We start from the raw sequence: 15,381 nt of genomic DNA on the forward strand, positions 1-15,381 counted from the left end.
CACTGGTAGAATGAGTAAATCATTAGAAACAGAGAAGTAAGAAGGGGATATTATTGGTGACATGATAAAATCAGCAACATCAAATGACTGAGAAATGTGATCCTAACACTCTAAGAGAAGATCAGTTTGAACAGGGTGTTTTTCGCTCACCAAAAAACAACAAAAAATTCCACAAGGTTTTTCTGTGGAAGTCTCCTCGACCTCCGAAGAATCTCTTAAGAGGAAATAACTATGACTGCCTGTGTGTGTGTGTGTGTATGTATTGCTGCAATACATGCGTGAATGTGTACAACAACAGGCATGCAGACATGCTCGCACACACACACACACACACTTAAATGAAGAGCTTCACATCAAGCAGGAGAGCTACTAATGGACAGAATTACTTTAGCAGTTTGCTAATTACTATAAACATTTAATTCATCAGCTACTCTGTGATGGCGTGTGTTTGTGTGTGTGTGTGTTTGGCCTACTAAATCCATGTGCTTTGAAGCTAAAAAATTGCTATTAACTAATGGAATAAACAAGGTGCATATATGAACAAAATGTTTACATATTGTGTGTGAAATGACTGAAATTATCAACACCTCATATTACCAGCAGTGTTGCAGTGAGAAAACACAACATTTTGTTATAATTTGGTCATCTCTGGCCTAAACATGAGAGTGACACATAAAACCTAGGTAGGACTCCTCAGAGTGACCCTCTCCTGCAGAGGGCAGAGATAAGCCTGTGTTTTCACCTATTACAACATGAAGTACACAGTAAAAAACTTGCACTTCATTGACAAACAAGTGATGACACCATTCTAAAAATTTTGGTTAACACTTGTGTGATGAGTCGCAATAAGTCATTTTTAGAGGAACTTTACATATGTGTGAAGTCTTGATGCCATAATAAAGAAAAGAGAAATGAAAAGTTAAGAATGGGGGAGAAAATAGGATATAATGTGAACTATAGTTTAATTTCTTCTCAAGCGTTTACTCTGCTGAACCTTTGAAAGACGCATTGTAACTGCATTTTGTCTGGCTCACCAAACTGCTGAATGGCTCTGTCTGCACTCCAAGGCAGCTCCAGGGTCATGTGGACCCTGCGCCTCTGGTTTTTCACTCGCTTGTCCGCCTGAAGGGAAATCCCGGAGCTGGCTGCCTCTGAGATGATGGCCACCAACTGGAGGAAAAAGAAAGGTCTGCATTATTATTACTGAAGTTTATAAAGCAGTAAATTTCTTTTAGATACAGCTCGGTCCAGCCATTCAAGTAATGAAAACAACAATTCTGAATTGCATGCTACAGTATATCTTTATCTCTTAAGTGTATTTGACCTTCTCTCCGCTCATGAAGCGGTCTTTCTCCTTGAGGTTGATGTGGTCGATGGTAAGACCCTGCTCAGCCCGTGACTCATAGCGGACGCTGCCATCAAGACGCCGCACCACACGACCTTTACGACCAGTCATCTGCAGAAAAAAAAAAATAGAAAAATGTAACTATGTTACATATTTTTGGTACTGATGCCTGAACATTCATTCGATCATTTAAGGGGTGACAAACATGTGAATCCCACCACCACCATTTAGGCTTATTAGGCTCATACCTCTGAGACTTTATCTGGTCCTCCAAACTGATCGATGAGCTCGTCCAAGGTATTGAGAGGTAGTTCTTTTCCCAGCTCGGATATTTTGTTGAGGAGTCCCTGCTTCATCTCCTCTATCCTGGCTGTGAATACAAAGCAGAGGGGACATTAACTTTGTAACTCCAGAAGGCCAAAGTTATAAAAATAACAGGGCGTGGCGGACTACGGTGTCAGCTACTGACTAAAATATCTTTAATTGGATGATCCTCTTAGACATCACTCCTGATGACAACACTGAACCAAAGAAAAAAGGCACCTCGTTAGTTTTCCTACCTGTCTGACAGCTAGTTTGGTTCACAAAGATGACATCGTCGTTGTCTAGCAGGGAGTCTGGCGAGGAGTTGGAGTCGGTGTCCATGCCATCGGAGTCACTACTGGTGTCATCACTGATGTTGATCACACCACCGCTGTCCACTGTGTGCTTGGGTACCTTGGTCTGGCGACCTCGAGGTTTCCCTGATTTGTGGCCACAACAGGATATTAGAGTAAGAAACAAGAAGTGCAGCTCAACAAGACTTTCTGTATTATCAGTGACTGAGATGATTAGAAAGATGAAAATGGGCATTTCACTCTGAATCAAGGGTGTCAAATGGTATACCAACAACTTCTTTACATTCTTACAAACAACACTCTGTTAGCTGCTAAATTAGACTGCAGGGCAAATGTCTGACATGTCAGCCGAACGCTGGCTACATACAAAAATAGTGAAAAACATAACATGAAATTATTTTAATACTATTTACATAATATTTTGTGACAAATGCATCATCTTCACTTACGTTTTCTCTTATTCCCTGGTGCCTTCTCTCTTCTCTGTTTCTCTGAAGGGAAATGTTTTGTTACGAGAGACTGGAATACTCCCCTAAAGGAAAGAGGAAGAGAAGAAAAAAAAAAGAAGAAACTTTTAACCTGACGGCAAAGCAATCAGGACAAAACAGGACAGTTACACACTCTGTACATTCCTGATTTGGCCGCATTATAGCTGTCAGGTGTTAACAGGCAGATGAACATGTTGTGTGTGGTCTAATATGCTCAGACATTCAGGCATGTCTGCTGAGAGAGGTTTAAGGTCAAACAAGTTCAGAACACTCAGAACTTTACCTTCTCCTCCTCGTTTTCCTTGGATGAGTCATTTGTCGTTTAAATAGCTGCTAATAAGTAAAGAGACTGCCTAGTTTAATTGAGAATAAATGCAGAGGACTTGAACGACATGTCCTGAATACTTATCATTTTACAGAATGTTTGTGGTGAGGACGTGTTCTCCCCAGGCCTGGTAAAATATTTGACATTCTAATGAAGCAAGAAAATGAAATGCAAGAAACCAAAAGACCGCTAGTGTATGTATTCCGGCAAACAGACATTAAACTGGCTCCAAATCAGCAAATATTCTGTCTGTGAAGTAAGTAATACGCCAGCAGTGCTGCCATGTACTAGACATAAACTATTTTGTGAAGAATATAATCAACTACTGAGTAGTGTGTGTATTTCTCTTCACTTTCAGCTGAGAAAAATCCACACAAAGTAAGCTTTCAGCTGTGCAGACATTTAGTCATTTTTTGTAAATATTCTTTTTAGCAAACCTCAGAAGTCAATTACTCAATAACACACACACACACCTTAACATACACATACAAACTAAACTGACAGACAACATATTTTATTTCACTCACTCTGCTGCAGATACAAATCTGTCAAGATGTCCGTCATTCTCATCCAGGACTTCTCTGGTGCGGGACTCTCCTGTAGACTGCAGGCCAATTACGATGCACTGTTGTGGAGAGAAACAAACACACATCAACAACCAAAACAGGTTTACTGTTTTACCTGAAGTAAACTTCATTGTGAACTCGTTCCTGTATCATGATGGTACATCCTTGTGGAATTTTGTAACAACTAAAATAAAACAAAAACAAAAAACAAACAAAAAAAGCAAGCAGTGAAAAGCAGGGTCCAAGCACATAATTTGACGTACATGTATTGTACAACTATTAAACCACAAGAGTTCACAACAGTTGGGCAGAAACAGGAGGATACACACAGCTTGGTGCCAGGCTGGATTTGAACAGGTGACCTTACAGTTAGAGGGCAGGTGTTCAGACCACTAGACCATCAGGACAACACAGATGTCACTGACAGTAGTTGACACTAAACATTAACTCATTCTACATACAATTAGTAAAGTACTGCGTAGAAGTCAATGAGAGTGAATAACTTAATGATCAATAACATGCAACAACTTTACCATAATGAAATTTTTTGCTGCTGATCACTATGTCATAGTGATTTTTTAAAATGGAGTTATTATAGCGGTCTCTTATGCCTTTAACTCCCAGTGTACAGCAGAGGGAGTAAGAGGTTGAAAGAGGGGGAGTGACAACTAGCACAGGTCCCCTCTGGTATTGAACCTGGGACCGTGTGGTTCACAGTCAGCACCTTAAAACCTGGACTATCGGCTCTTCTCGTAATCATGCAAAGTTGAATACAACAAAGGTCTGTGGGACTGAATGCAGCTGAAATTAAAATATTCACCAAAATTACACATTTACAGATAAATAACTGAAAGATTAATCACACGATTGTTATCAAAAAAGAGATGTTTTTCTGATAGTTTCTGAAATTTGATCAAACATCTGTCAATTTAAAACATTTTGTTTGCACAGTGCATTACACTAAAATATTTATTGCCACTGCACAACTTTTTACTTTTCATCTCCAGAGTCTAAACAATCTGTGACTCAATTTTGGTAGCATTTCAACAATACTTAAAAAGATTTGAGAGTTCATTATGCAGATTTTGAAAAAAAATAGAGTGAAGGTGTTCATAATTAAGTATAAGTTGCAATAGAGCAGTTTCTTCATATATTGTGTGATGTGTTGCAAAAAGAATGAAGTCTGCACAACCTTCTGGTGATTTTTGAAAATCACAGGCAGTTTTGAGATGTAAAAATTTAAAGATTTTGGCGCTCCCAAGTGGCAGAATATCCCACGACTGCACAGCGAGGGTTGGACTTAGCATCCAAACACATGCGTGTCTGGTTTGGTTACAATTTTGATTTACGAGCATTTATGTAAAAATGAACTAAAAGGCACAGGTTTAAAATGTATAATTTCAAAATGGATTGACGTATCGAAATTTCTTTAATGATTTAAGATCAGTGAAGTCTGTAGACGATTCTGAGTAAGTTTTGTGCGGTTGGCCCAGCAATTTCTGACGAAAATTGAGGAAAAGTCGCAAAATTTGACATTTTTAGAGCAGAAGGTCAGTGAAGCAAAGATGCAGATGACTTGAGAGATTAAATGATGAAAGAATTTTGACCGTAGGCCAAGCCATTTTCAAGATAATTGGGAAAATGTAAACTTGATTATTACAGCGCCACCTTGAGGTCAATGAGTGTCAATTTATGTGCCTGAGTAGTGGGTGGAATTTGCAACCCACTTGCCATTTTTGGTGTTTCTAGGTCTTACAGTTTTTGCTGCACACTTTTAGTGGAAAAAAAGAAGAAAAAGAAGAAGAAAGAGAACAAAAACAACAGGGTTCCACCAGCTTCGCTGCTTGGACCCCTGATGACACAATAAAAACATCCACACCTCACTTATGCAACATATATAGAATTTAATTTCCTGCTTGGATCTTTTTCTGGTTAATTTCTAGTCTTCTAGATTATATATACACTATATGACTCAGCGTTTAAGAGTGTACTGTGCTGACCTTTCCGGCCTCCAGCTCTTTCTGGGCCAGCTCCACCAGGCAGCGGACCTTGGCAGCGATACAGAGGTATTTGAAAAAGCGCTGGTGAGATGACCAGAACTGCCCCCACAGAGACTTCCTGCTGACCAGGCCCAGCTCGTCAGCTGCACGCATGAACACTTGCAGCGCCTCCGCCCACTGGAGAACACATGTGAATGGTCAGTTAAAAATATAGTGATTTTATCTCGCATGCAATTAGATAGGCATACACAAATATTAGGCAGGCAGCTTATCTTTATATGTGAGAGGCATGACGCTCACCAGTTTGGCAGCTTTGTTGTAGACCAGTTTGAAGTCGCTGTCCAATCCGATCTCTTCAATGCGGAATGACACACCTGAGAAGCTCAGCTGCCTGGCAATGTACATCCCGCTCACTTTCATGTCCATAGCAACAATCTCCATGGCACCAACACCTCTGTATATAAACAGCATATAAATTATTCGACATAATTCAATCATGGGTCAACCAGCCAAAACCACAACCTGACTGTAAGGAGTTTTCCAGTAAGCACCGCGATTTGAAGATATGTACCCACATGATTCAAAGGCTTCAAACAGACAAAATGCTTTGGAGGGAATTTCTGCAACATGTCACCCTACAAACCTCTTTTCGATGGCATGCAGGAAGTCATCAAAGGTTCTGAAGGGCGTGCCCTCACCCCAGATTCCCAGGCGGCTCATATAAATCATGTTCTTTGGCTCAGAGGCACCTGGAACAAGGATGAAAGAAATATGTATTTTTAAAATCCCCTGTTGTATTGCATTGCATGTAGGTGTGTGTGCATTTGTGTGTCAGCCTACCTGTGGCACTGGCATACACCACTCTGGCCCGCGGCAGCTTGTTTTGCAGATCAAGCACTGCCTTGCCCATCTTTGTAGATGTGGCATTCTTGGCTTTGTGGCATTCATCAAAAATAATCTGTAAAAGGGAGAGGTCAAGGGCAAACAACACAGGACAACAAATGGGACAACACATGGAATGCCGGCTTATGTTAGATGGATGTTGCATGTGAGGTTGTTCAAATGAAAGGATACAACTCCGTCAAAGTCTGGCTTGCACCAGTCCAGGATCTGTTTAATTCTCGTCCGGCGCTGGCCTCCTGCCTGGCTCTCTCCAATCAGCGCAGAGTACGTTGCAAACAGGACTCCTTCTGAGGTAGCTGTGTCTCCATACTTTATCTACAACAACAAATGAGACATTCAAAAGAGGAAAATGGTGTTAGAACATGGCTTGCTTTGTTTCAATTTCTGCTCGGATGCACTTAAGTAAACATTTCTTAGCTTGTCACAGTAACTCCACCTGGACTCACCTTGTTTAAGGCATGCACAGGAATATTCGGTGCATCTATGTCTTTGAGATCTCTCTCTGCATCAAATTTCAGGTCATTGGATATGCTGAACCTGAGGGCAGGAACAGGAAAATTAGTAATTCAGCTAGCTTCTTTACAAACGTGCAACTACATGTTCAGTTTATCCTGGCATACAACTGGATACATCACTATCACATAAATCAATGAAACTACAGTTGTTTTTTTGGGGTTTTACACTGCTTTTATGATCCCTGAATGACTGTAACACCTCCTTTCTTACCATAGTGCTTTCTTCCTTCCCTTAAGGTAGTTCTCCAGGATGATTCCCGCCACAGTGCGTCCCTTTCCGACCCCTGCCCCATCTCCGATCAGGAAGCCTGCTCTCTGGTTGTTCTGAAGGATCACCTCGTGTTGCTGAGGACGGACAAAAAGCAAATGCATGAACAAAGATGCCCGCATAATCAAAACACTCATCTTCATAGTTCCAAACTGAGGATTGCATATTGTGTGTATATGCACCAGTGTGTGTACCTGGCAGGCGTAGATGATGGCCTCTAGCTGCAGAGCAGACAGCAGGCCACTGTTAATAGTTGACTCGGGGATAGACAGAGTGTATGTGATGTCAGGAGGAGGGACACTGGATAGCGTGTTGGTCTCCACCACTATGTCAGGATGAGAAATTCCTATAGTGGCTGAAGAGGAGAGAGGGTAGTTTTAAAGGAGAGAAAAAACTGCATAATGACTTAAAATTAAAATTAAAAAGCAAGAAGTAGATGAATGAATGGGTAACTAGATGTTGACATTCAGTCTAGCGGCCTACATTTGGAAGGTCTGTACTCAGCATATGTGTCTACATGTCCCAGTTCCTCTGTCTCCTCCTCTTCGGCATCCTCTTCCTCTACTGGTGGTGACTGGGTTCTCTGAGCCTGCTAACATCAGAGAGACGACAGTAATGTCATTCACATTAAAAGCCACATTTGGTGTTATAGTTCTTTTTTCAGCCTAAGTGAAGATTAATTAGGAAAAAGACTGTAGCTGAAAGTCAGAGGCAGGTGAGCAGTTTGTAAGAAGTTAGTACTGCACATGTAGAGCTTTGTGTGATTAACAAGGAATTTTAACCAGCGGAAAAGTAAAATAACAAATGTAAGTGAAAGGTGTATAAAACCAGCTGAAGCAGAATGAAGGAGAGCTTAAAAACATGTTTGTCGACAGTAGACAAAAAGACTGCTTTGAATATTCAGGCAATGTCACATTAATGTTATCTGAGAAACGCAAAAAAAATGCAAAAGGTCCCATTTTGACAGAGAGGTCAGTGACAAATATTACATAGCCTCTCTTCTTGTCACATAAAAAAGTCAAGAGACAATGCATTATATGTTATGATCATCTCTCTATGCAATTGCAGAATGTCCAATATATGCAATATGAAGCAATTCTTTCATCATCTGCAGTAATACGGAAACTTGCCAAAGTAGGCTCAAGTATGAGCAGTTTCTACTACCTTCATGCACTGCACTGTCAAAATGTGGCCTTCACTTTAAGATTAGTAGCATATCATGTCACTATGCAAAACAATATATGCTTTATCTTGTACTGTAAACACACAGGGCAATCATCAGCTGCACAAAAGCAGACATATAACATGATCAGCATATTTTTGCATTACTGGGAACCATGTGATTAGGCTGATATAGTTAAAAAGCTTGGTTTCATTTTTACATCAGATTGGAGAGGTTCTTGTAACTACCTGAAATCCTCCTAAAGGTGGGTTGCTGATAATAGCAGTTATATCATCCAAACTGGCCAAGCCATGAAACCTGCTGGTGCCATTCAGCTGTCAACAAAACATAAAATAAAGAAATACAAACTCAAATAAACACAGAGGCAAATGCATAAGAAAATAGAAACAAAAAAACATGAGTAATCACTCTGTGTGTGCATGTGTTTGTATTTGTATGCATGTGCGTGAGAGCGTGTGGGCACTTCATGGATGTTTGATGGAGCTGCACTCAACAAAATGCAATTTGTTGTCTGGCTGTGAAAAGCCAGGGACAACAACAACAAAAGGCAGATAAAGCCGTGTGTGTCTGGGAAACATAATGGATGAAATGAGGGCAGAATGAAAAGGAAAACATAAAAGGCTTTCAGAAGGCAAGAGAAATAAATGTACTCTGATTCATATCGAAAAGATATCCTCAGATCCATCTAATTCAAAGAGTACTCAACAGCAACGCGAGCAGGGATAAAAGAACAACACATCCGAACAAAGTTGCTCTCCTCAGATCACAACTTGGAGACCGTCTTATAATGCAGGTCAGTGGGTTTCTTTGAAAGGACATCCCATCAAAAACAAAGTTGATTTATATAATCTCATATGTGTGTCTAGTCTATAGTGGCAGCTAATTTGGAGATATTATTTTATCACCTGGTATAAGAAAAAATAAAGCGAAAGTCAAAGTGAAAGACTGTTTTAATATTTCAATCAATCAATCAATTTTTATTTATATAACTTTCCTTTTTGATAAAGCGGTGGTGCTGGAGGCCAGGGTAATGCCATCCAGAGTAGTTATATCATTAGATAATGTGTTTCTAAGGAGTTTAGGGCCAAGCACAATAACTTCAGTTTTATTTATCAGTTTGTTTAACTGATTGGTTTCATCTAGCTTCATTGATAAATATAATGGGGTATCATCTGCATAACAATGAAAATTTATGGAGTGTTTCCTAATAATATTACCTAAAGGAAGCATATACAAGGTGAATAGTATTGGTCCAAGTACAGAACCTTGTGGAACTCCGTGTCTAACTTTTGCCTTCACGGAGGATTCATCATTAACATGAACAAACTGAAATCGGTCTGATAAATAAGACTTAAACCAGCTTAGTGCAGTTCCTTTAATGCCAATTAAATGTTCCAGTCTCTGCAAAAGGATTTGATGGTCAATTGTGTCGGCACAAGATCTAACAGGACAAGTATGGAGACAAATCCTTTGTCCGATGCAGTTAGGAGGTCATTTGTGACTTTCACCAGTGCTGTCTCTGTGCTATGATGCACTCTAAGTCTTGACTGAAAATCTTCAAGTAAACTATTGTTATGTAGAAAGTCACATAACTGATTAGAGACTGCTTTCTCAAGGATCTTTCTGTACAATGTCAATGTGCAGCTGTAGAGGTGGTCAGTCACATGGAAGCCAGTGTGATAAAGGTTCCTGAGGTTCAAAATAGCTGCGTTCCACATGGTTGCAATAATTCAATCTATTTTATTTACACTGTGAGCATAATGGATGACTGAAATACATTTGCAAGTAAAAACTTGGCAGTAAAATCCTTTCTGCTCTATTCTTGTGAGGTGAATTACAGAAATTCACCAGTATCCTCTGAATTACTTACATAGAGAAACTATCAAAAGTTTAAGAGTCTCTATGTCTGGAATAAGAATCTTTCAATTCTCAGATATTTCAGAACTTAGATCGTTAAGCTAGAAATACCACCTTGCTGTTGTATGCCTCCACCAACCAGTCAAGTTGCTGTTTACATCCATGTCTGTCCAGATTCATATAATATTTGTGGTGAAGACTTTGAAGCACTTTAACAAAAAGGTATTAAGTGTATTTTCTTTGTATGTGTTCACATGCTTGGCGAATAAAGCTGATTCTGATACAACACAAGTTGTAGTCATGACAGTAGACCAAGCTTCAGATATGAATGTTGCTGCAAAGAAGCTACAAATTCTAAAACGTGGATGCTTCACACACATCTTCAACCCGGCAGCACAAAAGATCTTTACAATCAACACAGTTTCAAAGTGGGAAGATTAGTGTCATCAATTCAGTATCTGACCAAATGCGAAATATAGTCACAATCTCCCCTTCTGTTCCTGAGTTATGGTGTTGAATAATGGCCAGAAAAATGCAGAACATTATAATGTCACAGTGAAGTTGACCTTTGACCTTTTGGATATAAAATGTCATCACTTCATCTTTTTATCCTACTAGACGTGTGTCATAATTAGCGTATGAATTCTTGAGTTATGGCCAAAAACGTGTTTTGTGAGGACCTTGTCCTTTGACCTCCAAAATCTATTCAGTTCATCCTTGAGTCCAAGTGGACATTTGTGCCAAAGCTTCACAAGAGAATGGGACTGACCGACGGACAACCCGAAAACATTATGCCTCCGGCCACGGCTGTCGCTGGTGCAGAGAAATAAAAACAAATCTGGACAAGACTGTTTGTATAATGGCCTTAGCTCGGCAATGGACTACATATTTTTCACAGTGTTACAGGCGTATTCCACAGACTCATTTTTATCAGTTGGTCTGATGATATTTGTTTGTGCTTTCAGGTTTCACAATTGTACAGATTCTCCAAGAATGAATGCTTGGAAGAATCGTGCAGTTGGTTAGACATATGCAGTAAGAATAAGGTAAGGCACGATACAACTAGCACAGAGCTAGTTGTAGTGTCATTGAATCATTACATGTCTGGTAATTAAAAAGATTTGTCAACACAAAGCATATATCACAATTCAAAAAGTCAGTAAATTAATGGTGGTAATAATTACTTCCTAACAAGATATTAAGCTAACTTGATACAAATTGGTAAAGCACTAATGCAGCAGCACTAATGTTTACAGAGGGACAATCTGACCCTTGCTTGGTATTTATTGCCCATGTCTCCTAGCGCAGACATGCATGTGTAGATTTAAAGTGTGTATTGCATAGTAGCTGTAAGATGAGCTGTTGGTGTGGTAATCAATGCTTCTGTTAGTGACGTGTGTGTGTGTGTGTGTGTGTGTGTGTGTGTGTGTGTGTGTGTGTGTGAGAAAGTGCCTGCTACTGACCTCTAGCTGGCTCTGTGCTGGTGTGGTGGTGGTACTAGTGTTGACGTCCCAGAGGGTGGGCACTGTGTCCAGGTTGTCTGTGCTGATGAAGGACTGGCCATCAGCATATTCCGACAGTGAGTCAGCCGGAGAGGAGAACAGAGAGTTTGTGGAGAGGTCATCAATGCAGGACAGGTCCTGAAGGCAGAGGAAGAGAGGATGTGTTAAGTTACAACTCTGAAACAGGGAAGAAATCATGTTGAATGGTAGAACCTACAGATTTTTTTCCTTTAAAAGAAGGAAGTTTAACATGTAGATTCTCAAATTAAAACAAATAAATGTAACCTCAGCCCTTCACTATCACGCCTCATGAGAGAAGGAGAAGCACCATAAATCCATATTATGCAACATATTCTGTATCAGACAAAGCACAGTGTGCGTGCAGCACAGGGATAATAAATACAAATGGTGAGAAATGAGAATGGATGGGAGTAAACCACAAACATAAAGGTGGCACATTCATTCTGGGTTTCAGCCAATTCTGCACTCTATTGGGAGTAACACGAGTAGCCTAAACAAAATCTAATCACACACAGATGTGTGAGAGTGAGCATGTAAAATAGAAAGAGAGGGGCAGGCATAATGAGAGTGCTTGTGTCCGTGTGTGTGTGTGTCATTTCAGCCATGGCTGCCTTCCAGTCGCCCCTCTATTCATATCCTTTCCAAGCCATTAGCATGCCATGTTCTTTAACTAGCCTCACACAGGCACCCCTGGGCCCCCTGAGACTTATAAACATGGATGTGGGGAGATAGGGATTGAGTGATGGGGAGGGGCAAGAGAAAACACAGTAGACAACAATGAGCTGAACAGAAGAGGAACTGTTTTTGGAAATGAGAGTATGGCTCTGGTCATTTTATTGTCTGTGTGTCTAGCCTTCAATGTGCATTACTGTACTATGCATGCAAGTAGGACTATGAAGAAGCCATAAATAGAACCAGAGGGTCCAACTTGCTAACTCAGCAATTTTCAGTTTACCACACTTTAAGGTCTGGTTGTCTGTGCTGTGTAGCGCTGTATTAAAGAACTTCAATACAGTAAATATCCATACTGTTACTTTACATATTTCTATAACTTTCACCAGGCTAACATTGTTTTCTTGTAGCACATCCAGGGACACAATTTTTCAGATAAAAATACTAAAAATATAAATTGGTAGTGAGTGGGGTTGAAGCACAAAATGCTATTAGGACTAAAGATAACTTGTGGAAGAATACTGTGTTATAAGAACGTAAAGGAAAAACTGTTGAGACACAGAGATAAATGATTAGTTGTGATGCTGACTCAGTTTCAACAATATGCTGCTACTGATTAATGCTGAGAAGCTGCTCTGACTTCTGTCATAGCTGCCTGTTAGCCATTACTCACAGTTCATCTGAAAATGTTTCACAGGCGTGAGAAGACAAGATGTAGGGCTCTTAGTGCTAACATGACTACATCATGTGGGAATGGGGCCTAGTGAGGGTGGTAAACAGCAGGCAGACAAACACAAGCTCAGTCCTGTATGTGCTTACGTGAACATGTGTATATTTTCGCCCTCTGATGTTGTGGAATAAAGCAACTCGCTGACCGTAACGTGGGCATGTTTGCGTATTGGAAAGAGTGCTTTTTTTCAAGGGTACAGCACTCAGCTTATCAGAGTTTGCTGGTAGCTCTATGATTACGTCTCGCTCTTCAACTCTCTCACCCTACGTTTCTCTTTCTTTTTCTCCCTGTGTGTGTGTGTGTGTGTGTGTGTGTGTGTGTGTGTGTATGTGTATGTGCGCTTCCTGAGGGCAAGATCAGGCATGAGCTCTGAAAACAGGCTCTCCAAAGTTGCTCTGCCCTTCAGACAGCTGATTGGAGCAACTGCCTTTTCTAGGGTGACAGAAGGGTAGAAGTAGAGAGGGCCCCTGTAAAATATCACTACCACTCCATAACATATAACCTGTCTCTTTCTACCACCTCTCCTTTCTCCATTTTGTTTGTGCGTGCTGTCAGCTGCGTGTCTTCCTATCCCACTCTATTCTGTCTCACCCCTCGCTCACGTCCCTCCTTTCTTGGATCATCTGGCTGAGGACAGATGAGTAAACAATGAGGCTCGGAAAAGGGACACCATGTCACCAGAGGCATCATTCCAAAGAAGCATAATTGTGGAAACACACAGATAAGCACATAGAGACATGCAGTCTACCATGGTAAAAAGTATAGTTTTTTTTTCTTGCTGCAGAGTAAATAACAAACAATTTGATGAGAGAAGGATTAGTTTAGATCCAAACATAGATATCCATCACTTGATAAAATCTACTTAAAACACATTTGATAATAATTCAAAATACATCACAAGTTGGGTTACAGTTTAAGCTGTCATAATAGTTTTGCGTGTAAAAATAGTTATGGCTATGAAATGTTAAAAATCTTAATAACTTCAATGTGCTGCATCACATTGGATTAATTCAAGCTCTGGCTGAAACCAGCCCTAAATCAATTTGTTCTGCAAATGTACGTATTTAGATCTGACGTTTGTGTGTGTTTGCATCATATAAACTCATGTAACACAGTGTGTCACTGTGCTGATGCAGTGTTGTTTTTCCAGAGGACCAACAGTTCTGATACAGCAGAATCACAGAAAACTGCAGCAGGTTAGTGCTAACCAGGACATGGCCGACCTCAGCACCATGCTAATCGAGTTGTTAAGCAGAGCGTAACAGAGGCAGCAGTGTTTGTCCCCCCGGCAGGCCCGTACCCAGGGCAAGTTCATCTACTGTTCCTAAGACTGGGCCCTGCCAAGCAGAGATAAGGCTTGAATTCCAACTGCTCTGATGGTAATCTGGCTCCTTCCACAGCACACAGCCACACAGCCGTATAACTACTAATCCTGCCTCTCTCTAACTCTCTTTTTTTTCCCTGCCACACAATAAAAAAAAAAAAAAAAATCTGACTGTGTGTGCATTTGTTTGTGTGTGTGCAAGTGTTTCTTTCTTTCGAAAATTGCTTTCAGGGAATGAAATCTGTTTCAAATCTTTATTGTTATTTCTGGGAATATCCAGAAAAAAAAAAAAATCTGTGTGTGTATGTGTCTGGTGTGTGTACATGTACACAAAAGGACATGTGAAAGCCCATGTGCAGGTTTTTTCCTGTTATTTATCCACCCTTCTGTTTTTGAACAAGTAGTCTTTCACATGTTCCTCTTCCACTTCAGTTTCTCCGCTGCTCTAAAAGCTGGAACCAGCATAATATCCCCCCCACTCCCCCTCCCACCCCCCCACACACACACAATATACACGCTGCCATCGCAACCACAACCAAATACAAGCCTCCTTTTGACCACTAGTGCATAGCGTGGTGCAATCTAAAAAACCTTTTGCTCAAATGGACTTTCTGTGAGAAACTCCATATAGAAGAATACAGCAGAATACACATACTGTACATCACATCATGTATCCACAGAAGCGGTAAATTACATTTGAGAGTCTGGATAATGACAGTTGTCTGCCTGGGGATGATTAATGGAGGCACATGGCAATGAAAAATGGCTGCAAAAAGCCCCTCCAACTCATCAGAAGAGAGTTACTTGATGGTTGTGGTTGAAGGTTATCAGGACTAAATGGAAAAATACATTTCTAAAAATAAACCACCCACAAACAACCTGGCTTCATCATCTGTTATGGTTAATGTATTTACTCTGTGATGAATAATCTACAACAAAGTCAGGCAATACAACCCCCTCCTAAAAAAATACTAGCGTTGCCATGGTCATGAGGTAAACGCTGCCACGCACAGTCAGGTTAAAATTAATATTAGTACACAGAAAATGCTGAAAAAAGAAATTATC

The 15,381-nt window shown here is 40.4% G+C and overlaps 1 protein-coding gene across 6 annotated transcripts in view; it reads right to left on the reverse strand.

The window, feature by feature from the left end:
- si:ch73-63e15.2 (protein strawberry notch homolog 2) overlaps window positions 1-15,381 on the reverse strand; it is a 69,396-nt gene that overhangs the window by 11,426 nt on the left and 42,589 nt on the right. For 3 of the 6 annotated variants that reach the window (XM_042415668.1, XM_042415666.1, XM_042415671.1), the window contains 17 exons: window positions 11,531-11,707; window positions 8,438-8,524; window positions 7,511-7,619; window positions 7,222-7,382; window positions 6,971-7,104; window positions 6,691-6,781; window positions 6,416-6,559; window positions 6,182-6,299; window positions 5,985-6,090; window positions 5,642-5,795; window positions 5,342-5,518; window positions 3,303-3,400; window positions 2,412-2,494; window positions 1,906-2,088; window positions 1,594-1,715; window positions 1,325-1,456; window positions 1,035-1,170 (listed from right to left, as the gene is read on the reverse strand). In XM_042415668.1, the coding sequence (XP_042271602.1) occupies window positions 1,035-1,170; window positions 1,325-1,456; window positions 1,594-1,715; window positions 1,906-2,088; window positions 2,412-2,494; window positions 3,303-3,400; window positions 5,342-5,518; window positions 5,642-5,795; window positions 5,985-6,090; window positions 6,182-6,299; window positions 6,416-6,559; window positions 6,691-6,781; window positions 6,971-7,104; window positions 7,222-7,382; window positions 7,511-7,619; window positions 8,438-8,524; window positions 11,531-11,707 (2,212 nt within the window). The remainder of the gene's footprint in view (window positions 1-1,034; window positions 1,171-1,324; window positions 1,457-1,593; window positions 1,716-1,905; window positions 2,089-2,411; window positions 2,495-3,302; window positions 3,401-5,341; window positions 5,519-5,641; window positions 5,796-5,984; window positions 6,091-6,181; window positions 6,300-6,415; window positions 6,560-6,690; window positions 6,782-6,970; window positions 7,105-7,221; window positions 7,383-7,510; window positions 7,620-8,437; window positions 8,525-11,530; window positions 11,708-15,381) is intronic. The other 3 variants (XM_042415669.1, XM_042415667.1, XM_042415670.1) reach the window with 2 other exon arrangements.

Source organism: Thunnus maccoyii, chromosome 7 (genome assembly GCF_910596095.1).
Source record: "Thunnus maccoyii chromosome 7, fThuMac1.1, whole genome shotgun sequence".
Taxonomy (NCBI): Eukaryota; Metazoa; Chordata; class Actinopteri; order Scombriformes; family Scombridae; genus Thunnus; species Thunnus maccoyii.